The sequence below is a fragment of the Leptopilina boulardi genome, unplaced genomic scaffold (assembly GCF_019393585.1).
Source record: "Leptopilina boulardi isolate dan_hultmark-lab unplaced genomic scaffold, ZJU_Lbou_2.1 LbouV2_179, whole genome shotgun sequence".
Classification (NCBI taxonomy): Eukaryota; Metazoa; Arthropoda; class Insecta; order Hymenoptera; family Figitidae; genus Leptopilina; species Leptopilina boulardi.
Window position 1 is genome coordinate 1,045,081 of NW_026137728.1, and position 26,203 is coordinate 1,071,283.

General features: G+C 22.3%; 3 protein-coding genes and 1 long non-coding RNA gene across 6 annotated transcripts; 2 read left to right on the top strand and 2 right to left on the bottom strand.

Moving 5' to 3' along the window:
• Nucleotides 1–8: 8 nt before the first annotated feature.
• Nucleotides 9–1,511, bottom strand: LOC127277812 (uncharacterized). Its single transcript, XR_007842411.1, has 3 exons — nucleotides 1,222–1,511; nucleotides 471–667; nucleotides 9–180 (listed from the first exon to the last, which is right to left on the bottom strand). It is a non-coding gene; the product is annotated as an uncharacterized LOC127277812 (long non-coding RNA).
• Nucleotides 1,512–2,174: 663 nt separating this feature from the next.
• On the bottom strand, nucleotides 2,175–7,469 carry LOC127277728 (glucose 1,6-bisphosphate synthase). Of its 3 annotated transcripts, none has more exons than XM_051299044.1 (9): nucleotides 7,333–7,469; nucleotides 6,246–6,380; nucleotides 5,289–5,545; nucleotides 4,623–5,085; nucleotides 4,107–4,294; nucleotides 3,767–3,944; nucleotides 3,174–3,503; nucleotides 2,802–3,028; nucleotides 2,175–2,502 (listed from the first exon to the last, which is right to left on the bottom strand). In XM_051299044.1, exons 2-9 carry the CDS (start codon nucleotides 6,321–6,323, stop codon nucleotides 2,400–2,402), a joined length of 1,824 nt encoding a protein of 607 aa, XP_051155001.1. In that variant the 5' UTR covers nucleotides 6,324–6,380; nucleotides 7,333–7,469; the 3' UTR covers nucleotides 2,175–2,399. The 3 variants fall into 3 exon arrangements, with proteins under 3 accessions (XP_051155001.1, XP_051155000.1, XP_051155002.1); XM_051299043.1 differs by lacking the exon at nucleotides 7,333–7,469 and adding an exon at nucleotides 6,769–7,123; XM_051299045.1 differs by lacking the exon at nucleotides 7,333–7,469 and adding an exon at nucleotides 6,716–7,123.
• Nucleotides 7,470–7,531: 62 nt separating this feature from the next.
• LOC127277731 (START domain-containing protein 10-like) lies at nucleotides 7,532–10,743 on the top strand. Its single transcript, XM_051299050.1, has 7 exons — nucleotides 7,532–7,672; nucleotides 8,390–8,554; nucleotides 8,786–8,933; nucleotides 9,405–9,557; nucleotides 10,004–10,125; nucleotides 10,433–10,555; nucleotides 10,639–10,743. The coding sequence occupies exons 2-7, from the start codon at nucleotides 8,399–8,401 to the stop codon at nucleotides 10,735–10,737; spliced, it is 801 nt and encodes a 266-aa protein (XP_051155007.1). The 5' UTR covers nucleotides 7,532–7,672; nucleotides 8,390–8,398; the 3' UTR covers nucleotides 10,738–10,743.
• Nucleotides 10,744–14,302: 3,559 nt separating this feature from the next.
• LOC127277732 (uncharacterized) lies at nucleotides 14,303–17,732 on the top strand. The gene is made up of 2 exons (XM_051299051.1): nucleotides 14,303–16,641; nucleotides 17,309–17,732. The coding sequence occupies exons 1-2, from the start codon at nucleotides 16,408–16,410 to the stop codon at nucleotides 17,519–17,521; spliced, it is 447 nt and encodes a 148-aa protein (XP_051155008.1). The 5' UTR covers nucleotides 14,303–16,407; the 3' UTR covers nucleotides 17,522–17,732.
• Nucleotides 17,733–26,203: the final 8,471 nt, after the last annotated feature.

A 26,203-nucleotide genomic window follows, 5' to 3' on the forward strand; every position in this document is an offset into this window, starting at 1 on the left:
AACTTCAATTTTGTTTCAAGTATTTTATTATTTACAATTATTTTTTGCAATATAATAAATATAACAAATTTTTATATTTCTAAATTGTTTTTATTTTTCAGTCTTTTGCGTCGATCGTTGATTTTTTTTCAATTCAAAAATAATTATAAAGATTTTTCTTCCATGGCAACTGAATAAATTCTGGAAAAAAAGAAATTCTTTTTATTTTACTTAAAAGATTGAATGAAAATTGAAAAGAAATTTCTTTACAATAGAATTTTTAGAAATTAAAAAAAAAAATTCTACGTTTTGTATTTGTAGAATGTAAAAAATAAACAAAAAAAAAAGTTAATGACACAGACGAGACATCGATTAATATAAATTAAGCATAATAAGTCTTAATTATAATTACGTGACTTGATCGAAAAAGGCAAAACAAAAAAAAAAAAAAAAAAAATTAAATTACAAATATCATTGTTGATATGACTTACGTAATTTTTGGTATATCGTTGTCAAAGTATGGCGAAAGATAATACATAGATTGAATTGTCGGAAATGCAAAAATGCTCAACAATAGAGATGGAATTAAAGTCAAAAAAACGAAAAATACATTCCACACTGTATTTAATGATCCTTTATGTTTTGACATTTTTTTTTTCACAACGTCCTCCAAGAAAGTTTTTTTTTCCTCCAGAGCGGAATAAAAAAGAAATTATTCAGTAAAATCATCATCATTACATAAAAATATAAAGCGTAAATAAATAGAAATAAAATACTTTTTTTTTAATTTCAAATGAATTTTGAACAAAATTGTTATTTTTCATACACTCAAAATATATTTTTAGTTTTATTTTTTATATACTAAATAAATTGTTAAGTTAAATGTTAATTTTCTTTTTTTAAATAGAATTCAAACAGAATTTATAAAAAGTTGCAAATAAAAACAAAATTAAATTTAAAAATTTAATTACCAAAAAAAGAAAGTAATTTTCACAAAAATGTATAAAAATAGTTGTAAAAATTTTTTTTTCTAATAACAAAACTTTGTATAAGACACAACAAATTTATATTATCAATAAAAAAAAAAACAAAATTAATAATGAAATAAAATTACAAGTAAAAGTGAAAGTCATTATTGTGTAAAATTTTGAAATTTTAATCTTACAATTCAGCATTAATTGAAATTCAATAATGACAAATATAGTTAATAATAATAATAATAATAATAATAAATACAATTACTTGACACTTTATGAAAATTGTTCTCTTCTCTTCACACTTGAATTCATTTTCAAAAAATTCCTCTAATACGTGAAAAATTTCGAATAAAATTTTCAAACAAAGAAAATTTTTCCCAGAAACTATATTTTATTTCAGAAACTATTTTTATCGTTCAATCTCGACTCGTCGTCAAGTGATAACTAATCAGAAATTACATTCGAGCGCAATAATACATCATTGGCACTCACTGAGAATTGCGATATACCTATGCCGGTTTTTTTTTTTTATTCTGATTTTAATCTTTTTTTTTTTTTTTTATAAATGTGTCTCTTTGGTCACTTATAATTTTATGCTTACTCATGAATAATAGTAGCCACCAGTTGACCGTGACGAAAGCAATTGCATATTATCAAGTGATTTTATAATTCATTCAATCATTTTTCCGTTGCTTTCGAGGCACAAAAAGGAAAAGACTTTTTAACCGTTAAAGTGCAAATTGGAATATTGTTTTTCACAACAAATTAAACATTATAATTTTGAATATTAACTCATGACACGTGACCCTTGGTGTCAATACTTTTTTTTCTTTTAGCAATTAAAACAGCTTTACGAATTAATCGAATAAGTTTAATTTAACATTCAAATATTTTAATAAAAAGAAGTAAAAAACTTCTCTTGCTTTTTTTATTAATTTGACATAATTCACAATTTTGCCTGTAAAGAAAAAAAAAAAAAAAATGATTATATATTTCAAAAAGTTAGACAAAAATTGTAAATTCAATATATTTTTCAAAATTATTATTGCAATGAATTTAATTTGCACTAATAAAAAGTAAATTTAATATTTATGTTTATATTTAAAATTCCTGTTTTTTATACTTATCGAAAAAAAAAATTTTTTTTTTAAAAATGAGTTTCTTTTGAAATAAAAATTTATTTGTGTAAGTAAAAACGAAATAAAAAGAAAAAATATATTCTCATTTGGAGAATTTTATTTATTGTACTACATTTAGTAAAAAAGTGAAGTTACAATTAAAGAAAAAACTAATTTTTTTTTTCGCATATCTATAGATAATTTCTAATGTAATGAAACTACTTTAATGATTTTATTTTTAAGTATATATGAGCACGAGCCATGAAAGAGTCTTCTTTTCCAATAAATTATTATTAGAATGTTGAAATTATCTTCTTGATAATTATTAATCACTGCGAGGTATTAGGCAATTTAATTCTGGTTGAAGGAATTCCGATACAATAGCATCGACCATCTCCTTTAATGTATTTTTCAAAACTTTTATGTCCCTGTAAAAATGTTTTTTTTCTTTTTTAAAAGTACATTTCGAAAATATTGAAAAATTTATTAATTTAAACAAATTCATAACGTTTGCAGAAAGAAAATTCATTTCTCAGGAGATTATTAATTAATATTTAAGCCCATTATTGAAAAAATTAATAAAATAGAAAAAAACTATTTAAAAATTATTAATAAGTAAAAAAAAAAGTGTTTAAACTACAATAAAAAAGAAAAGTGTCCAAAGAGTATTATTTTTTTTTTAAATAATTAATGGAGTAATTTTTTTAATTAAATAAATATTTCTTACTTTTGACATGGAGTTCCACAAAGTTCGTTGTAATATTTAATTTTTGGTTCAGTGCCACTTGTTCTTAAAGTTGTAACAAGGCCATTTTTGAAGGTGAATGTGATCATTTGACTTGATTTTGATATGGGCAAAATCGCTTTATTATCAGGTTTCGAATTATCGTAACCAGTCGTCAAATCTCTTACACCAATTATCGGATACTTTTCTCCAAGAATACTTGTTGGATACTGTGAAAATTTTTAATTTCTGAATTTTTTTTTTACTTCATAATTTCAAATTTATATTTATTCTATAATATTCAAATTTTTTATTCAAATGGCAAAAAGAATAAAATAAGAAATAATATAAAATATAATAAAAAAAAAAACTTACTGTATTTGGTTTTCCATTAAAATTTCTCAGTCTCTCAAAAATACATTTAATTGTTTCCTGCTCGTGGCAAATCCAATAGGAATTCTCGCTAATATGATGACCATATTCGGCGTAAATTTCATTTAATTTTTCACGTAACGAAAGACCCATTGTTTCAAGATAGGCGGCCATTTCGGCAAGACGAGTTCCCGCGCTAATTCCATCTTTATCGAGAACTTTTTGACCGCACATAAAACCAATAGCTTCCTCAAAAGCAAAAAGAACATGTTTTCCCTCTTTCATTAAATCAATCGATTTATTTCCCATCCATTTGAAGCCTGTTAAAGTTTCCTGAAAATTTGACGAAAAGTTTCGAAAAAAAATTTAATATTAAATAAACAAAAAAAGTTAGAAATTTAAATAACAAAATTGTTTTAATTTTATAGGTACATATAAATGATCTTTTTCTTTTGAATTCAGGATATAATTTAAATAGATAGAAAAAAAATATTAAAATACTATAAGTAAATATTTTTTTACTTTTAGTTTCTTTTTTTTTTCTTTTTTTTCAATGATGAAACAAGTGAAAATTAAGAAAAAATATTTGAAATTACTTCAAATTGAAATCCTTCTTTCTTAGCCATCGATTGAAGGATTTTACTCGATACAGTCGAGGCCAACATGCAAGTTTCTGCTAAATTATTGCCAGGATATCGAACTTTATACACGTGCATCATCCACCATCCTAAAAGTGCTCCAAGCTCATTGCCGGAGAAAATTTGCCATTCATTGCTAAAAAAAAGAAAAAGAAACCGATAAAATTCAATTGACAAAAAATATTTTAAAAATATAAGAAATTTTCTTTAATAACAAAAAAATATTTAAATTAATTTATTAAACTGTATTATAAATATAATTAATTAATTAATTTTTTTTCTGTAAATTTATACTTACTTTTCTCCTTTTACTGCACACGCCAATCGATCAGCATCGGGATCATTTGCTAAAATAATTGTAGACGAATTTCGATTTGCCGTTTCAATACTCAAATTTAATGCACTTTTTCCTTCCTCTGGATTTGGAAATTTCACTGTTGGAAATTCGGGATCCGGATCTTTTTGCTCTTCAACGACAATGAACGGCTTGAAAATATCGAAAAATTACAAATACAAAATTTTTATTTTAACTTTGCAAATTCTCTAAATCAAATTCAATATTTTGAGAATAATTATCTATATTTAATAAATTTATTAAAATTATTATTTTTTAAAAATCACAATAAGCAGAATATTAACTTTATTATTTTACTACTATTATTATTATATTATAATTATTAAATTATTGCTAAATATAAATTCAAACTAAAAGCTAAAAAAAAAAATTAAAAAATTTTTTGAATTAATCATTTTAGAGACAAAAAAAGAGTAGAAAAAAAATTGCAATTAAATTAATTTCTTAAATATATAATACCTTAAAATTGGCAGTTTCAAAAGCTCTCGACATATAATTAAAACCAACTCCATGCATTGCAGTATAAGTGAATTTGAGAATTGTATTTTCATTAATATTCGAATATAAAACATCATTCTTAAGATCATTGTAATATTCTTTTAAAACATCATTCAATGGATCATTAAACAATGAATGTTGATAAATTTCCTTTGTATTCCAAGATGAATCTAACGGTTCTAAATTTTCCAATATACATTTTTGTATTCCTTTATCGTGCGGTGATATAATTTGTGCACCATTCTCCCAATAAACTTTATAGCCATTATCATCTTTTGGATTATGCGAGGCCGTTATCATTATTCCGGCTCCACATTTATATTTTAAAACTCCATATGGAATAAATGGAGTTGGACAAACTTTTGAATACATATAGACTTTTATTTGTTTATTAAGAAAAATTGATGCCGTTAGTTCTGCAAATCTGTAAAAGAAAAAAAAAGACAAATGGAATAATTATAGAATAATTAAAATAATAATAATAAAAATAATAAAAATAATAAAAATAATAATAATACTAAAATAAACATAAATAAAATTAAAGAATAACAAAAATTGTAATAAAATAATAATTTAAATGAGATACAATTTTTTAAGTAAATCATCTGTGAAATAAAAAAAAAAAACCTTTTGCTATTATGTCGTCCATCGTATCCCAAGATGACTCCTTTAATTTCCACATTGCCAACAGTGTCTAATAAATATTTAGCAAGACCTTGACTAGTCTGAATAATTACCAAATCATTCATTTGATTAAATCCAGGACCCATTCTACCTCTAATTCCAGCCGTTCCAAACTCAAGTCGTTTCAAGAACAATTTCAATAAATTTCCCGTATCATTATTCTTTATTAGAGACTGTATTTGAACGTCAGCATTTGGATCCTTAATAAAAGAAAAAAAATAGAGAAGAAAATTTTATTTTTATAAAATTTAATTTAATAATAATTTACTAATTTTTTTATATGAAATAAATTTTTAATTCAGAAATTCAAATTTCGTTTGAAATTACAAAATTAAAAAAAAAAAACTAAAAATAATAAATATTACAAAAAATATATAAAAATTAAAGAACAAATTAGAATTTATACTTAATTATTTCTAACATTTTTCAGTGTATAAAATCAGAGGAGGAAAAGAATTTAAAAAATAAATTAAATTTTTTTTTTTTACCAAAACTTTTCTCCTCAAATAAAAAAGACGAAAAAGGGGAATTTTTTTTTCCTAAAAAAGGGGACAAAAGGTGACGAAAAAAAATATAACAAATAAATTAAAATGTCATTATAATAATATTTAAAATATAATTTCCTACAGTTTTAAACTCTTTCGTAGAAAGCAAATTTAATTATAATAAAATTTTGGAACTTATTTTCCAGTCGCTTTAAAAAAAAAAAAAAATTACTAATAAATAGGTATAAAATCGAAAAAAGGGGCTGTGATTTATTTATTTAAAAAAAGAAAACATTTAAAATAGTTTTTTTTTTAAATAAATTTTTAAAATACAATTCATTTGTAAATAGGGGGAAAAAAATATGTTTAATTAATTTCAAATTAAATAATATTAATTAAATAATAAATTCATTACCTTATTCCATTTAAACCATTCGGTAATTTTTTCATCAAGCTCCGGATTTCCCGTATTCACGGAACTCAAAGGAGCCATTTTTTTTCCAAAATGTCCCTCTCTATTAATTTATCCTTTGAAATTAATAATTTATATCTAAAAATAATTTATTTTAATTATCAATTCTATTTATTAAATTAATTTATTTACATATCAAGTTTCCATTAATAACTGTGTATTTTGTAAATAATTTTTTAACAAATAAATAAAATTTTTAAATTTAATAGAAAAATAATGTTCAAAAAAGAAGAAAATTACTAATTTTTTTTTTTTTTTTTTTTGAACAAAAATTTTGCGAAAAATACAAATTTTAAATTAAACATATTTATAAAAAAAAGCTATGCTTTCTTTTTATAATGGTAAAATTGCAAATTTTTTTTTGGAAATTAATCTAAAAATTCAATAAAAATCTAAGAGTACTTTATTATTACCAATATATTTTAATGAAAAGAAAGTAAAATAATCGCTGTTATTTTTCACTCACTAAATCGACGAGAATTTATAAAGAGAATAAATTTTTTGTTAATCATAAATTCCTTATCAATTTCTTAAGCACTGGATATTTGTTGTAAGAAATGATAAACCTCCACGTGGGACAGTGTAACATAAACTAATTACAAAACTCGAAACATCGTCATGAAGTAAAAATCAAGGCTTTATTTATAAATCAAGTTCAAGCGATTTTAAATAAACGAAATCTAATCTTTTCTATCAAAACTTTCTGTTTGAAAACAATAACAACAGAAATTAATATTAATAATTTTAAATTCACGAAATTTTATTACTTTTTGTTAAATAGTGAAAAATATTATGAATTGAAAAATTACACTCGCGTACGTCAGCTGATTTTGACAGTTGAAGGCAAAGGCAAATAGAAAAACATAACCTAAAAATTAAAGAGGCCGTGAAGTTATTGGCGAAGATTTTTTTTTCTTTTTAATATACTTCGCGAAACAAACTGTCGTCGTTGGCGCCGATCTCCCGTTGTGATTGTCGCCAGGGATTAATTTACTCTTTTTCATTTTCTAATCAATATAGACTCACTTACCTTGTTGTTCGTTATATTATAGACTTTGAAAAAAAAAAAAAAAAATGAGTGAATTTCAGAATGAATCTCTCGAACTCAAGTGTGTGCATAGAGGGACTGTTTTGACAGTGAAAATATATAAGACAAGTTTGATGTCGTAAATGGCCGTAATTCATCTGTCATATACAATAACTCGGCCATTGACTTTCTTTCTTATCTTTAAACTTGGTTGCTTCATACCAATGATTACTCAATGTGATTAGTAAAAAAAAAAAATACCTCATCATTCAATTGAGTATTTTTTTTCTTTTCATTCTCCTCGCTGTTGTGATTAGAAGGAACCTCGCAACTTGTTTTCCAGGTTATATTCTTTTTATTATCTATATATATATTTTTTTTTTACGATATTGTGCGTATAATTTTCTTCTATGTATTTACAATATTGGTATGTTTTTTAAAATATTATTTATTTTATGAGTGTAAAAAAAGATGGAATCTTTTAGAGGAAGATGAAAAATATTTTGTATGAAAGAAAAAGATTCACGTCTTATAAATTTGTTTTTTTTATCTACAATTTTTGTTTTGTTTCTGTAATAAAATACGATTTTTTTAAAAGCAATTTTGTTTAGAAAAAAATTCTAAAAATAAAGTAAAAATGAAAAAATATCGATACATTTGATATTTAACTGTAATGACAATGATTGATTATTGAATTTTCAATACTAAACAATCCGGTTAACAATTTGAATTATTTAATTATTGTTTTCTTTTTTTTTTTTTGTTTTTTTAGAACAATTTTTTTTTAATTTTGTTAAACAAATCGATTAGTTTTCCTGGAAATATATATTAATTAATAAAATAAAAATTAAATATTTTCGCATTATTTTCAGGGGTAATTTTATTTTAATTTTATTTTTTAAAAATTAAGATGGTTATTTTTTTTTTTTTTTTTAATTTTTATTTCAAAATAAACGGGACAATAATGATATTATTAATCAATTAACAAAATTATTTTTACTTTTATTTCAAAATAAATAACAAATAATGACATTATTAATCAATTAAGAAAAAATTATAGAATTCAACAATGGACGTTGGCATTGTTAAAATCGCAGAAGATAAAGATTTCGAAAAACTCAAACAACTATATGATAATAACAATGATTGGCGATTGGATTACAATAAACCCGATTTATGTGTTTGGACTAAATCAGTTCCAGGAATTCATTTTCGGATGGTTAAAGTAAATTACAATAATTAAATTTTAATAATTTTCAAAAAAAGTAATTTATTATAAATAATATTTTTTTTCACAATAATTTTTGTTTATAATATTCTATTTCTCTATATAATAATTAATTTAAATATTTAATTATTTAAAAAAAGAAAATTATTTACAACTTTTATCCAAAATTAAAACATTTTTTTGAGATTCTAATTTGAATTTTTTGTGTACGTGCTTTTTTTTTAATAGATTAGAACGAGATTTTCCGATGTTATGCCACAAACTCTCTTCGACGTTCTTCACGATCCGGAATATCGAAAAGTCTGGGATAATCACGTTATTGAATCAAAAGAAATAGGATTTTTTAATCCTAATAACGATCTCGGTTATTATTCAAGTAAGTAAATTCACAACAAAAACCAAACTATTTATTAATAAAATAATAATAATAATAATGAAGATAATATATTTTTAAATAATTTTTTTGGAAAAAATTTCTTTTGCTAACAAAATAGCAAACGTTCAGTTTTTTTTGTAACAAATAAAATTATTTATTTTAAAAATATTATTTTTTTATATCTAGTAAAAAAAAAATTATTTTTTAGTAAATTTTTATTTTTCAGTTTTTTTTTAGTAAACTCGTAAAATTTATTTATTTGAAAACATAAAAAAATTAAATTATTATTTTTCTTCTTATAGTAAAAGAAAATTATTTTTTAATAAATTTTTATTTTTCAGTTTCTTTTTTTTTTTTAGTAAACTCGTAAAAATTATTAGTTATAGAAATTTATTTATTTGGAAATGTAACTTACTGCGAATTGAAAATCTAAAGAAACAGTGTAAAAATAATTATTTTCCAAAATTTTAGTGGCTTGCCCGTCGCCCTTAAAAAATAGGGATTTTGTACTTCAAAGGTCATGGCTGGACACTGGTGATGAACAATTAATCATAAATCATTCCGTTTATCATAAAGATTATCCTCCCAGGAAACAATTTGTGAGAGCAACATCATATTTAACAGGTAACTAGGAAAAAAAACAAACAAAATGATAAATTAATAAATAATAAATTATAATAATAAATAATAGTAATAAATATAAAAAAATAAATAATATATAATAAATTAATTAATTAACAACTATTTAATTAGTTTTTGAATAAATATTTAATTTACATTAAATAATAATTTATATTTATTAATATTAATTAATTGATGTTTAAAAATTTTAAATGAAATAAAAATAAATTACCTAATATTAAATAATTAAAATTAAAAATTTGAATAATTCAAAATTGTAATTATTATTATTTTTGATAAAATTTATCGCGGAAAAAGAAACATAAATTTCTTTCTAGTATTTTTAAGGAATTTAAATGAATTTTCACAGGGAAATTTCTCTTTAAAAGAAAGGTGAAAATTTCATTTCGTTTAATAATATAGACAAAATTTTTTTTTCTCTCTCTCAGGGTATATTGTGAGACTCTCGCAAAACGGTGGTTCCGAATTGGGTTATGTCTCGCACACAGATCCACATGGAAAATTACCTGTGTGGCTTGTCAATAAAATCACGCAAATATTCACACCGAAGGTGAAAAAAATTAACATCCTATATATATATATACATTAATTTGCATTCTCAAATTTCCAATACTGCAATTATTATTATTTTTTCTTTTAAACATTTCTTTTAGGAAAACAAACTTTATGATTTAATTTTAAATTATGTTAATTTAATTTATTATATAGTAATAATAATAATATTAATATTTAATTTAGTTTTATTTAATATAATTTAATTTCATTAATAAACAAATTTTTTTTTCCATATCTTTCGGAAAATCAAAATTGAAAAAAAAAAATATTACAAAAGATTGTCTTTTATTCTATTTATTTAGATGGTAAAAAAATTACACAAGGCATCGCAAAATTATCCGTCTTGGAAATTATTAAACAGTCCAAATCTCAAGCCTTGGCATTTTCCGGAACAAATTTCAGCGCCAAGAATTAAAATTGAAGATGTAAGTTTTTTTTCTAGTATTTTATATATATATATTTTGAAGCATTTTGATTATTTTTTTTAAAAAATTCTAAAAATTTTCAGTGTATAAAATCAGCGGAGGAAAAGAATTTAAAAAATAATTACATGGATGAATCACAATTAAAAGATAAAGGCGATGCAATAATGGATGACTGTATGTAAAACGATCGTAAAGAAATTTTTTTTTTTTTTTTTTTGATATATAGTTAAAAATCGTAGCTCGGATTAGTTTAGTTTTCAGAATTCGTATATATTATATATATATAGTATTGTTGTTTTTAAGAATTTTACTAGTTAGGATTTAAGAATCGTAAAGTTCGATTTCATCGCTCGCGTAATACATTACACAGAATAGTGAGAATCTAGAATTAACATTTTTAATTGATTTACGTAAAAAAAAAAAAAAAATGAAATGAAATGAAACAAGAAAGATACGAAACGATTTTTTAATCGTCAAAAACAGTTTTGAAGGCTTTTTTTAAAAAAGAAATTTTTCAAACATTCTGTATATAAACATTAGTACTTTCTTAAATCTTAAATTAATAATTAACTTAAAATTTTCATCATAACATTATTATAAGAGGCCTAATAATTTTCTCATATATGTTTCTTTTCTGAAACTTTTTCAATTATTAACTGAAAAAATTTGATCAAAATTATTAATAATCTATTATTTTGATCAATATTGTCAATGATTTATAAATTTTAAATTAAAAAAAAAAAAAACAATTGGAAAACAATTTTTCCAATCTTGTATTCGAATTTTTCGAATTAAATGCGCTTCCGAATATTTTTTAGAATTAAAAAAAAAAAAAAAAATTCATTTAGAATATTGTAATATTTAATAATTGCAGTCGTTTGAAATTTCAATCTTTTTCAATCTTACAAATTTTTAAACTTTTTTAATAATATATTTGCTTCTAACTATAGGGACAATTAGAAGAAAAAAAAACAATTTAAAAAGAAAGAAGTTTAGAAAAAAAAGTAAATCAATTTAAAATAATTGTATTATTAATAATTATTATTAGTTACAATAAGTATTTATTGTTCAAAACTAATTATTAATTACATTTATTAAAATCAAAATCTTAATTGAAAAATAGTACTTAGATTTTGCAAAGACTTTTGACATTTAAAACAGAGCTGTTTATAGCAACAAAAGGCAAATAATAATTTAAGAAAAATAAATACAAATAAAAAATCGCGCAATAATTATCATTCTCAATAATATAAATAAATATCGGAACTAAACTTGAAAAATATCTGATAAACATATCAAATTTTCTTTACCTTCGTTTTTTTTTTTAACAGAATAAATATAGGAAGTAAATAAACAGAAAAGCAAATAATGACAAATTTATAAGACTGTAAAAGACCACAAAAAAATTTATTATTGGTTGACTTTTTTTTTTAATATTGATCTAAGAATTACAGAAAATGAGAGGGGAAAAAAATGCCTTTTTACTGCCAGTATTAAAATTTCAAAACGTCCGTAAAAATCAGGTTTCTAAATATGTTTATTTCTTTAAATCAAAAGAAAATAAATTTGTTTCAGTAAAAACTTATAAAATCAAAAAACTTAACGTCCAAGATTTAAGAATTTTACCAATTATTATAATTAAAAACGAATAATTTTAACTTTAAGCAAATTGATGAATATTATTCTAACTAATCAAATTAAATATAAAATTTTAAATTAAACTTTTAAAATATAATTAAACAATAAAAATAAATTCAAATAAATTAAAATCAGTTTACCTATGCAAATAATTAAAAATGTTATGTCATTAAGTAAATTCAAATAAAAAAAAATTAAATTAATTTAAATTAAATTAAATTTAAAAATACAGTAATAAAAAAAACTAAATACAAATTTGATACAGAATTTGAAAAAAGCTAAATAAATTTAATAACACAACAATTAAAATACAATAAACAAAATAATATTTAAATTACATATTATAATTAATTGTAAGTGAAACAGCTCTGTTTTAAATCTTTTTAAAATTAATGCAATTATCACATAAAAGAGGAGAGAAAAATTTATGAATTTTACTCTCTCTATATATATACGAATACCAAAATGTTTGTACGTCATTAATATTATAAAATTATTAAGACAAAAATAGTTCTAAATATTGTGATTATAATGAACGTTAATTTATAATTTACATTTAATTTTCTTATGAAAATAATTATTATTCTCTTGATTTTAAGAGAATAGTCTCGTAAAAAATTGTTATAATTGATAAATATTTATAGATTTTAATTAAAAAGAAAAAGGATAAATAGTAGCTTTCTATTATAAATGTTTTTGAGAGAGAAAAAATTTTATAAGAGCTAAATAATGTTTATATTAAATTATTATAATATACTGCAATTTCGTTGCTCACGATGTCGCAATTAAAATGGTGAGATATCAGTGCCATGATTATTATTATATTAATATATATATATATACACGTATATAAATTATACAAAATATATTGTGCTTAGAATTTTGATATTTTTTTTCATAAATTCTCTTCTTCATTTAAATACAAATGTCTGTTTCAATAAAAGTTGATTCTCGATAATTAAAATCAAAAAGTTTAATTTTTATTTTAAAAAAATACTTTTCATAAATATTTTTTTTTTTAGCAAAAGGAAATTAAATTCAATAAACAAAATTTGTTTCTATTATTATCGATGATTTTTTTTTTTTTTAATATAATTTTTCCCCTTTTCTATAATCGATAATTAAAAATAATAATTTTGCTAAACAAAACTCGCAGTTGAAAAATATTAAACCATTAGAATTTTAATTTATCGAGAATCAATTGGATTTATTTGAATAAAAATAAATTTCAAATCCCTCAAAATAAGGATAAATTTTTTAATCGTATGGTATTTTTTTGAATTTTTATCAATTAATGGTTCATTAAGTACTTAAATAGCCAATTAATAACGCTTAGTATATCTAGTCAAGAATAATTTATTTAAAGAAAACAAAATATATGCATGAATAACTATTATAAACAAAATTTTCAGTACAATAATAGAGTATTAAGGTTTTTCATATTTAACATTATTTTATTATTATTATTAAAAATCTTCGTATAAAAATGCACATAAATCGCTTAAAACAATTTTAATATTAAAAATTTAAGAAAAAAAGAGAATTCAATACTTTCTGTATATTTAAAATATTTGAAATATTCTCGTCATTAAGGGACGATGATAATTGGTAGAGATTTTGAAAAATTTATCATCTTAATTTTTAACAAATAAACAAAAATTAATTTATTAAATTATAAAAATAATTAATTGTGTTTTAATTTTGTTAAAATTGGGAAAATTAGCAAAAAAAAAAAAAAAAAAAGAAACATTATTGTTGAATTAATTATAAAAATTTGAAAGTTTTATATTTTTTTAAAATTGGAATTTTATTTTTATTTAAAATAATTAAAATCGAACGTCCTTAATGAATTTTTAATATTGCATTTAAATTAATTTTTTTTTATTTACAAAAATATATCATCTACTTTTAATCAAACCGTCCTTTTTTTTAATTAAGCCATTAATATTCAAGTGGACACATTTTCGAAATATTTTTCTTTATTAAAATTAATATATTAAGTGTGACAATGAAAAATTTCTTTTTGATAATTAATTAATTGGTTAAAGTTTTTGATAAAAAAGATTTTCATACGGGAAAAAAAATATATGAAAATTTTCCATCTTTTTGTTTAAAAAAAAATCAATTTACATTTTACTTGAATTTTTCAAATTTAAAAAAAATTAGTTAAAAATACGTATTTTTTTGAAAATGTACAACCACTTGGAAATTATTTGATTTTAATTATATACATTTTGTCCATATTTCTATGGAAAAAGTAGAATAAATATATAAAATATGCATACTATATTATACTTGAAAATATAATAATGAAAAAACCAACATAAAAAAAAAATGTAATATTTTAATCTAAAATTCATTTTTATTTTTTGTCTAAATTGACTTTGAATTCAAAATTATTTTTGTAAAATTATTATATATAATTATGAAAAATATACAAATTCAATTCAATAATTTATTTTCATTGAAACAAATTTTTTTTTGTAAGAAATTTTTTCGTAATGTGAAAAAACTAACAAGTGCAAAATATTAAAGTAAATATATATTTGTTTTTATTTTAAAAATATTATTGGAAAATCTACGTCTCGACAGTTACACATACACACACACTTTTTTTTCTTTTCGCTTTTCATGAAATCGCGAAAATTTTTTTTTTTTGTTATTGCTGAATTTTTAAATATACAAACTCTTTGATTGGTAAAATGGTAGTTTGTATACAAATTTAAATAAGGCAAAATAATTAATTTCAACTGAACTAAAAAAAACGCAATGATTTAATTTATATTAGATAAAATATGTGATAATAATTAGCATACATTTGACGCGCATTCAAACAAAATAATTTGTTTAAAAATGACAAATTATTTTGAAAACAACTATAGAACGAAGAGTGTCTTCAATGCATTTATACCGCCTGTAAATTATATAAAATCGCTGTGATCGTGCAGATTGTTTCATGCGAGAAAAAAATTTATTGTGAATCAACGAAATTGAAAAAAAAAAAAACATATAAATAACACGGGGAAAAAAACTCTGCAAGAAAGTTATAGATCTAACGAGCTTTGTATATATAATATATTTTGTCAAAAAACCTCTCGCACTCAGGCAAAGAAAAAAAAAGTTAAAAAATTATTTTTTCATTAACTGTAAAATTTTTAAAAATTTGTTTTAAAATTCAAAAGGGCAAAAAAAAATGGTAATTATTTTTTTTTATTTAACTTAAAAATTTGATTAAATTATTAATCTCTCAAATTGTTTTTGTTATGTAAAAAAACTAAAAATTGTTTTTTATTTACATTATATAAAATTTTTATTTTTCCTTCAAAAAAAATATATTCGCTGAATAATTAATTTAGAAATTACTAATTGGAAAGATAGTGAAGCTAGATAATTATTAAATAATAATAATAATAATTAAAAAGAAAAAGAGTGCGAAAGGAAAATATTATTGCAAGTCGAAAGACTTTTTTTTTAAAAAATCAAAAAATTTTAAAATACCCTTTTATGTAGATTGTAAGCAAGTTTTACATTTGACATCTTTGAAAATATATTTTTTATTTATATATAAATATAAATAGAAAATTCTTAAGGATACATCGAGCAAAAAAATTATTGTATTCGCGTTGATGTTTAAGTAGCAAGAATTTTATTCTGTCGAAACACAAGAAAAAAAAATAAAAAAAAAAAAAAAAAAACTGTAAATATATAAACTGAAATCAATAACATTTTTTCCTGTTTCAAATTTTATTTGCATTCCTGTGCAATTTGTTTTTGTAAATTCTAAATTGAAAATGAAAATAGATCTTAAGTCGCGCAAATTGTAATAATTATGTTAAATATTTTTTTAAAAAAAAAAAACGTTATTTGTTCTTAAAAAAAAAATAGACATTTTTATTTTTTCACTAGTTTCTTTTAAACTGTAACGACAGTTTAACTGGTTTTTTTTATCAACAATTCGCAATATCGTTTTTACGACACGTACTTTGATCGGTGACGATTTAATAGAAATTTATTATAACTTTTGAGATTTATAATTGTCAGTAGTGTGAAGTTTTAAAAATTATAACAAAAAACTAAATTTTTTAAAACATTTTGCTAAAATTAATTTATATTTTTCTCGACACATTTTCCTGTCTAAATTATAAAATATTGAAAATATCTAAATAATAATAATAAATGAAAAAAGATTTTTCTTCAACTAATGTGACCGTATAATGAATCAAGAATTGGAAAATTTCAAAAAAAAAGAAATAACAGAAAATGAAAAATCATTGACAGAGGTGAATAATTTAGAAAAATGGAAAAAGAATTCTAAAAATTTTAATTATTCAAAAAGAGATGAAAATCACCAAAAGGAATGTAAAGATGTTTTCAATGAAAAAAGTGATTTAGAAGATAATTTGGTCGTCAATTTAAATAGTGTTGTTGTTAAGAAAAATAATTTAGAGGTATGTTGTAAAAAAAAATGTTTTACATAAAAATATTAAAGTATCCTTTTTGATATTTTAATTTTTATTAAATCAATGTTATTTTTTTAAATATAATTTTATTATCTTTTCTTAAAAATTGTCGAAATGAATATTTTTTTTTTAATTCAAAGTGATTGAAGAAGTTTTTTTTTAAATTTATGTATTATTTAATTTTACTGAATTTTTATTTAACGAAATTATTCGAAAGAAATTTCTATAAAACCACATTTTTATTTAATTGAATTTGAATATTCATTTTAGTTTTTATTTAACTGAATTTTCATTAAATATAAAAGTGGAAAATTTTTTTACATTGGATTAAATAGAAATTCTCTAATTAAAATTTTTTCTAAATGATAATATAATTCGTTTTAGTAAATATTGTGTTTCATTAAAATTTATCACTAAAATTTATCTAAATAAAATTTTTATTATTAAATATAAATTTTGTGAAAGTTTAGATAAATAAAAATTTATATATACGTAAGAAGAAATTCGATTAAATAAAAATTCAGTTTGTCAAAGAATTTCTGATTACATTCCGTTTAATTGAAATTCTTGGCTATTTTCGATTAAAATAATTTTAAAAAAATTTAATAATTAGTGAAAACAATAATAATAATAATAATTTTTTAAACCTCAACAGAATGAATCGACGAAAGTTGTCGGAAGTGAAAAGAAGAAAAATTTGAACGAACCGCAAAAAAGAAAATGGAAATTAAGGAAAAATCAAATTTTCTCAATATTTGATTCTGTGATTGCAATTTTTGTTATTGGTCCCGTGTGTATTGGATTTTGGTGTAGTCTTTGGAATTTATTGAATCTTCAAGAAGAAAATAAGTTTTTCTTTCTTTTTTAAGCGGAGGGACAAGTGAAATTTTAAACTTTCAAAATTTATGACAATTTTTTTTCCAAGCATTATTTAAAATCTAAAATTATTCATAAATTATTGAAATTTGAAAAAATTACATTTCTGTTAATTTTAGAATTTGTATTAAAAAAAAAAAAAAAATGAAAATTTTAAAAACCTATACGATTTATTTTTTAGAACCATAAAAAAAAGTATATAAAAAAATTGCCAATGAAAAATAATAGAAATTGTGGATGAAGTTGAATTTGAAAAGTAAAATAATACAAATAAATACAAAAAAATAAAAATATGATATTTATAATATATTTACTATTCTCTTTTTGTTTATACGATTTCCAGCTTGGGGAAATATTGTCATTGGAATATTTCTACACATCTTCTTTTCTGTACTAAAACATTTATTGCATTCAAAATTTGCCGAAAATATTAAAACAAAAAATATTTTCTATCGAATTTTTACCCGTATAATTGGACGAATTTACACCTATTTTTTTGGATTTGCATGCATAACCCATTGGCGTGGTTGTTGGTTTTATTATGATTATTTTTTTGGCCAAAATTTAGGGTGAGATTAAAAAATAAAATTATAAATAAACAAATGAAATTAATTAATTTCTTTTTTGAAATCTTGATACATATTTATTTTCTGTTTTCTTCTTTTGCACTTATAATTCGATTTTTTTCACACTTTTAAAATAATTTTTTAATTTAATATATTTTAAAAAATTATTATTAAAATTCTAATTATGTTATATTTTTCAGATTTATATTACTTTTCCTTGGAGTTTGTCTCAAAGAATTAATTGCATTGAAATCGCTTTTTAATCTATTGGCGGTTCCACTTATTATTGTTCTCGACACACCGAAATATAGCTTCAAATTTAACACTCGATTCAAAACGGTAAGAAATTTTAATTTTTTTTTCTCATTCAGAAAGGAAAATTAATTTTAATTTTTTTTCATTCACATAAAAATTATCGTCTCGATGTCAAGAAATTATAAAATTAATTTTTCTTTTTAAATTTTCTCCTAATTTGTTCAAATAATATTTAATTTTCAGTCTTATCTTTGAAATGTAATTTATTAGTTGTTTTTTTTTTCGTTTAATTATTCTTTATTCCATTTGACTTTATTGAATACGAAATAAATTTGAAAATCCCAATGTTAATGAAATTTTCTGACGATCGCGAGGCCAATTATATTTATCTGATAATGAAATAATATTATTTTGTAGCGACAAAGATTGGCGTCTAAATGATGTTGGTTCTTTATATTATTATCTGATTATATCGCATCCCACCACGAGAAATTGCTTTTCAGTCATTTATTTCTTAACACAAGAAAATAGAACAATATTTATCCACAAAAATACGCAAACAATTTCAGTCAATATTTGAATTTCTATTGCAAAATGATTTAATTTCTAGAAAACTCGTAGTCAATTTACTTTTCCACGTCGTCATTTTACTCTAAATACAATTTTAATTACTTTTAGATAATTGTAATTTTTATGTAACAATAATTTAAAAAAAAATTATTTCGAAAATTTTGAAAAATTGATAGGATAGGTGTACCAATTGTCGATGATTTTAGACAACATGTAACTTTGATATTTTTTTTCTCAGGAGTAAATTTACTTAGAAATTTGAATTTTGTGCAGTTGGACGAAGAATTTAATAATGTCACAGGCCTACAAAATTTTGGATTTTGTCAGACCCAGAAACCGAAATAGTCATTTTTGATGTACTTTGTCACGCTGAATCCAAAAATGACACGAAAATTACTCTATCACGTCAGCATTTTGAGATATTCTAACCTAAAAGCGTGAAAAATGAAGTTTTTGGTAATATTTGACACTCTATAAAATCGACAAAAAATTTTTTTAATCATTGGCCCAAATTTCAAAAGAAAGTATTATATTTCTCCTTTCAAAATTTTCTAGGATCGATATGATCCAATTTCTTTTCTCTGAGATACAATCATTTAAGTTTTACATTACATGAACTAAAATCCCTTTCAAAAAGAAAACTAAATTCCAAAGTACTCATATCACTGCAACTTATTTCTCGGGGATTTTTGAGGTCGCTAATTACGAATCTGACGTCAGATTTTTGAATTTCAAAATGTCGGATCCCATATGGCGGACACTTTTTAAAAAATTTACCGAATTCGCTTGTTATTCATTACTGGGGGGTTTTTAGGGTCGCTGATTACGAATTGAATGTCAGATTTTTTAATCTGATATCACATTCGTAATTAGCGATTTTAAAACCCCCTGAGTAACAATTTTCAGTGCCATGAGTACTTTGCAATTTATTTTTCTTTTTTAAAGGGATTTTAGTTCGCATGCAATGTAAAACGCAAATGGCTGTATCTCAGAGAAAAAAAATTGAATCAGATCAAGCCATGAAAATTTTGAAAGGGGAAATATAATACTTTCTTTTGAAATTTGGACGAATGATTAAACAAAAATTTTGTCGATTTTATAGAGTATCAAATATTGCCAAAAACGGCATTTTTTACACTTTTAGGTTAGAATATCTCAAAATGCTGACGTGATAGAGCAATTTGCTTGTCATTTTTGGATTTAGCGTGATAAATTACATCGGAAATGACTAAACCGGTTTCTGGGTCTAAAATTTGTAGGCCTGTGTGTTTAATATTCCTATTTATTTTTCTAAAATAAATTATAATTTTAGATAAAAATTGTTTTTAAATGTAAATTGAGCAAAATCACCATTTGTCGATGGTCGTGTACCAATTTCTCGATGTTCGGTTCCAATTTTCGATGGTATTGAATTTTTTTAACAATTAATGAATTAACCTTTACCAGTATTTACAAAATCGAATATTTTTTTTTTAAATAAAAATATTATAAAACATTGGCATGAGACAATTTTACTTATTTAACTGTAAGTTTATAGTTTATACATAAAAAATAACTAACCTATAAAAGTTTTGCATCACTGACGTTTTATAAACAAAAACTTAACCAACTTTATTTTGCATTTTTTTTTCGTTCGAAGCATCGACAAATGGTATACATCAGCTAAAAAACTGACTGCACTAATTTTCGAGTCAATACCTCAAAAAATGGAGCTGAGATAAAATATGAAATCAGATACCGATGATTTGCTTTTAAAAAATATAAAAAATTTATTTTAACAAATATATTTATATAAAAACTTAATACAGTATTAAGAAAATGTCGAATCGAGTAAATTTGACAGCAGTGAATTATAATTATAAAAGAATAATTATTATAGTGCCATCGATATGAAATTTAATGAGGAAAATAAATGTAATTGTAAATATGAGGTTAATTTACAAATTATTTTGGTTTTTAAATTTTCTACAATATATATACTATTTATCGGAAAAAGAAAATTACGACCATCGACAATTGTTGCACCATCGGTAACTGGTACACTTACCCTATATTTTATAAAAAGAATATCTATTTTCGTAAAAATTGCTTTCTATAAGATATTTCGAAAATAATTTTCAAAATATATTCTCAATCGGACTTAATTGAAATTTCAAGTGTCTAAATTGGAAAGAGTCATTTTCGTTGAGTGTAAAATTTGAATTGTCAAATGATTCCTAATGTAGATAAATTTTCTGATGCGACACAATTGTCATTTATTCGCAGTCTCTCTTCTAATATTATATACATTAAGGGAGAATTTGCGGGATTATGCAATAAAACCCTTATGTTCCACCTCTGGGAGATATATTGTATCATTTGATCTAATAAAATTGAATGCGCGGGGACAAAATAGTCGAGCCAAGGTGAGAAGATTGCTTTGAAACCGAAGCTTGATTGAGACACAAAAAGGTGCCGATTATAACATTGTGAGTTTGGTCGCGACAAAAACCCGGTGAATTTACCGCACCGGGCAGGAAACGCCACTCAGAAAAAATCATGTCTCAAGGTGGCACGTGTTTAATATCAAAATCACTATATATATATATATAATGACACACACTCATGTCAGTCTGAACGATCATTAAAGATGCATTTGTTCTTTTTCTTTTCTTTATTCACTCTTTATCAAGTGAAAGAGGAAGAAGAAAAATCCCCTAAATTGACCTTAGGACGATTCAAATTGTCCTCTAAAAAACGTTTTACGAATTTATTTATATACTCATTCTGAGATTTGAGAATATATATATTTTTTTTTCAAATGAAAATATTGCTTTTAATTTTTTTCATGATATATTTTGTAACATTTTAAAATTGATAATTTTACAATTTACAAATATAAATTTGATTTTGTCACATTAATTGTTTATTTTGATCAATTTTTAATTTCTTTTTAAATTTTCTAAATTTGTCATTTATTCTGGTCTGATTTACTTCAATGATTTCACAAAAATTCGAGATAAAGACACAACTTTTTTTTAATAATAAATAATCTATGTAAATCGCTTTTTTAAAAATTTTTTATGTAATTTCGTTCGAGTCGAAGAAATATGAAGATTTCGAGATTTAAGAAAATTATTCTATTTATTATTAACCTTACTAATTTGATTGTTGGACTCTATGATTGTATCCAAGAAAATATTGGATTATTATGAATTTTACAATAACAATTTCTAAATTTATTCAATCTTGGAAGGTTTCGTCATACTTTTGAGCTATCGCTCGAAACTCTTAATTGCTGCGTGGAAGACAAAGCCCATTTAATTTGTTTAATTCATCAAAATTATATAAATCTGGATTTAAGAATGTTCTTTGAAGTCTCAGTAATAATATTTGTATATGTCAAAAAAATTATATTGGAGGAGCGTTATGACGATTTAACATTTCCTTTTTCTTTCAATTCATTTAATTTCATCATCATTTAAGAGAAGAAGATTTTTATTATTAACCAACAATAAACGCGAATTTATGTAGGGATTCAATTGTTAACATTCATTTTTCATTTTTTTGGTTGGCAACAAATTTTCCTTAGAGATTAATAAACAAAATCATTTTTTCATTCTAGAAAGTAAAATCATTGATAATAAGTAACACAGAAAATTAAAAGGCATTAAAATAAGCTGCAACGCTCATTATTTTAATCCAATTTTGCTTATTTTAATACCAAAATGGATTAAAATAAGCAAAATTGGATTAAAATAATAAGCGTTGCAGCTTAATTTAATGCCTTTTAATTTTCTATTAATAGACGTGACAATTTTTCTAATTTTTGAAATTAATTACTATTCAATTAATAAATTTTGTGAATATTTAAAAATTAATTTAATGTTAATTAATTTTGTGACTAATTTGTGATTATATATGGATCAATTTATAATTAATTTGAAAATGATTTGAAGCCAATTTGGAAATAATTTAAAAACAAATTAATATAAAAAAAAGGAAAATTCGTTCCAATCAACTTTCATAGGATTTATCCTGGTAAATTTTGTTAATTTCACTAAAAATAATCTTTCTTAATTTTCTTCTATTTTGAACTATATTTAAAATCAAAATTTAAAAATGTTTTAATTATAATTAAACCCTATTTTTTTGTGTGTGTCTTATCTCGAATGTAGAATTATTATTCTTTATAGAATAAGTTTTATTTAATTTAGTTGCATCAAATTGTTAACCTCAAAATTCAAATATTAAAATTATTTTTTAAATTTTTTTATATGAATTAAATATTGATTGTTTATTTTCTTTAAATAATAAATTAAAAGAAACGAATCACCCCCTCTACTATTATCCATCTATTGGATTGAGCTGCCATTTATTATTTCCGGAAGAAAATTAATTTGATTCTATTTTTAATTTATGATTATTTTAGTCTATTTTTTTTTTTTTTTTTATTCGTTTGGTAATGACAGGACTGGCACCCAAATTTAGTCTTCCGAAAGTAACTTGAAAAAAAAAATTAAGGATACAATTTTTATCAATTATTTTTTATAATCTAAGAGATTTTTAATTTTTTCATTTTTCAATTATTATGACTCAATGTAAGCAAAAAACGATTTCCTTTCGTTTTAGAAAAGAAATGCTTTTCTATTTCGTCAATCAACATTGACTGATGTTCTTCTGAATAAATCGTATAGACTCGATATAAAACAAAACATTTTTTTTTGCTTCTCTCCTCTCAAAAGAAGGAATCATTATTACTCAATGCAAGCCAAAAACGACTTCCTTCCTCTCCAGAAAAGAAACTTTTTTTTCTTCTTTTTTTCAATTTTTTTTCTTTCGTATTATTGATACATAAATTAGCAGTCTATTTTTCAAAAATTCTAATATTTTGTAAAAATAATTTTTTGTTGTCGATTATTTTTGTAAAAAATTTTATATTTTAAAATTTTTATTAAAAAAAAAAAAAAAAAAAATTTAGTTGCACTGAAAGAATGTGATTGATGTACTTAATTTAAAAAAAAAGAAAGGGAAAATTTAATTGAACTACGATAAAGTAATTAAAAATTATTATTATTTTAAATTAAAAACAAAATATACTTAAATGTCTTATGTTTTTTCAAAATTTCTATTATTTTTCATTGCAGATTTTTTATATACCTTTTTTTTCATGATTCTGAAGAATCAATCGTATGGATTTTGAAAATATAAAATTAAGTAGGTACTAAAATAGTAAAAAAAAAAAAAAATTTTTTTAATTTTAATAATACATAATAATTTTAGATCCCAAATAATGCAAGAGAAAAAAATTGACACTACTTAACAACATTTATTTCAATCAATTAAAATTTCACTGGTCCCTCATCTTAAATTTAGCATAAAATTAGTTCTGTTAAATTGATTTTTAATCATTTATGCAAAATTAAAATTAAAAATTAAGATTCTTTTAAATTACTATATTCTGCAGAAATAATATTCCATGGAATAAAATTCTACTAAATAATAATTCTAAAAAAAAAAAATCGGTCAAGTGCGAGTTACACTCGCACTGAAATCGAGGGTTCCGTACTCAAAGCGAACTTATTTGGTATAGAAACAAATGTTTAAAAAAATATGTGTTGTATGACAAATAATATAAGTGATACGAACAGGAACAATTTTCTTGAATTTTACAAAATTGTTCCTTTTTGTATCACTTATTTTATTTGACATACAACAAATATTTTTTAAACACTTGTTTTTATACCAAATAAGTTCGCTTCGAGTACGGAACCCTCGATTTCAGTGCGAGTGTAACTCGCATTTGCCCGATTTTTTTTATTTTACAGTTGTAACGACTGAAGAAATATTTCCACTTCTTATCATGTTTATTAAATTATTTCTATAATCTACACATAAAAATACGTGAAAATAATAAATTTGAAGCCCTTTAAATAAAATTTTTTTCGTTATTGGGAGAAAATTTATGATTTTTTCTAAAATTATCAGTTTTTTCTTGACAGTACCTAAAAATTCAACTCCAATTATCCTCGCTATATTTTTTGTGTTATATACACATAAAAATACGTCAAAATGTATAAATTTGAATCACTTGATATAATCTTTTTTCGTTTTTTTTGGAAAATACATATTTGCCTTAAAATTATCATTTTTCTTTAAAAATTTGATAAAAATTGATCATCAACTCCAATCGTGCTTACATTTTTTACCTATAATTTTCACGTAAAAAATAGATTTATACAGAAAAAATATGAACAGTCTGGGTTGAATATTGTGTGCGCTAGGGAGATTAAACCATTTTTTTTCGAAATTTTTGATTTTTCCTTGCCAAAGCTACATTGAAAAAAAGGTTTGGTATTAACAACCAAACATTTGGTTGGTATTTAAGCAACCAAAATTTTTTTGTAGAATCAACAAAATTTTGGTTGTCCCAATCAAACTTTAGTTAGGACAACAAAAATCCTTTTTTTTCTAATTTTGGTTGTGTCAAACAAATTTTGATTGAGACAATTAAAATTTGGTTGATTCAACAAAAAAAATTTCGTTGCTTAAATACCAACCAAACGTTTGGTTGTCAATACCAAACCCTTTTTTCAGTGTATGTAAATCGATCCGAATCAAGTTCGCTTTATTTTTCCTGTAATTTTCACGTAAAAATACATAAGTGTACCAAATTTGAGCTCTCTATGTTAAAAAATGTGGCTGCTAGGGGGGGGGGGGTACATAGTCATTTTTAGGGATTTTTCGTAAAAATTCATGGTTTTTCCTTGACAACGCTATGATAATCAATTCCAATCAAGTTCGCTATATTTTTCCTGTAATCTACACGCGAAAATACATATGTGTACCAAATTTCAGCCCTCCAGATAAATTCGTGTTGCCGCTAGGGAGGGGGGGGGGGGTACACGATTTCAAAAAAACCGATATTAATAGGATTCCGAACCGAGTACAGAACCCTAAAAAAAAAAAATAAATTTAGTGCTTATTTATCCCCAAATAATCTCTTTTTTTTTGAAAATACAAAAAATGAAATTTTCCTTTAAAATCGAAACAAAATGTAAAAAGAAAGTTTTTCTTAATATTTGTTTGTGTCAAGAATTTTTTTTTTTTCATTTTCATAAATCCACGGAATCAAAGTGAATTAAATAATCATCACTGTAGGAACATACCTCTTAATCCAACAATCCAATCAACTGCGGGCGTGCAGTATAGTTGGTCTGATTATTACACGTGGGAGGGAGTTGAAAAAAAAAAAAAATAGAAATATATGTTGAGGTCTGGAGTAGGGTCACTCCTGTATTCAC

What these genes read in the sequence shown, in the direction of transcription:
- LOC127277728 (XM_051299044.1), bottom strand. Translation starts at nt 6,323, where the DNA reads ATGGCTCCTTTGAGTTCCGTGAATACGGGAAATCCGGAGCTTGATGAA. An exon ending in AAGAAGGATTTCAATTTGAA is followed by an intron (nt 3,504 to 3,766) that starts GTAATTTCAAAT and finishes TCAAATTTTCAG; the next exon opens with GAAACTTTAACAGGCTTCAA. An exon ending in TTAATGGAAAACCAAATACA is followed by an intron (nt 3,029 to 3,173) that starts GTAAGTTTTTTT and finishes AAATTTTCACAG; the next exon opens with TATCCAACAAGTATTCTTGG.
- LOC127277731 (XM_051299050.1), top strand. Translation starts at nt 8,399, where the DNA reads ATGGACGTTGGCATTGTTAAAATCGCAGAAGATAAAGATTTCGAAAAA. An exon ending in CGCAAATATTCACACCGAAG is followed by an intron (nt 10,126 to 10,432) that starts GTGAAAAAAATT and finishes CTATTTATTTAG; the next exon opens with ATGGTAAAAAAATTACACAA. An exon ending in CAAGAATTAAAATTGAAGAT is followed by an intron (nt 10,556 to 10,638) that starts GTAAGTTTTTTT and finishes AAAAATTTTCAG; the next exon opens with TGTATAAAATCAGCGGAGGA.
- LOC127277732 (XM_051299051.1), top strand. Translation starts at nt 16,408, where the DNA reads ATGAATCAAGAATTGGAAAATTTCAAAAAAAAAGAAATAACAGAAAAT. An exon ending in TTAAGAAAAATAATTTAGAG is followed by an intron (nt 16,642 to 17,308) that starts GTATGTTGTAAA and finishes AAACCTCAACAG; the next exon opens with AATGAATCGACGAAAGTTGT.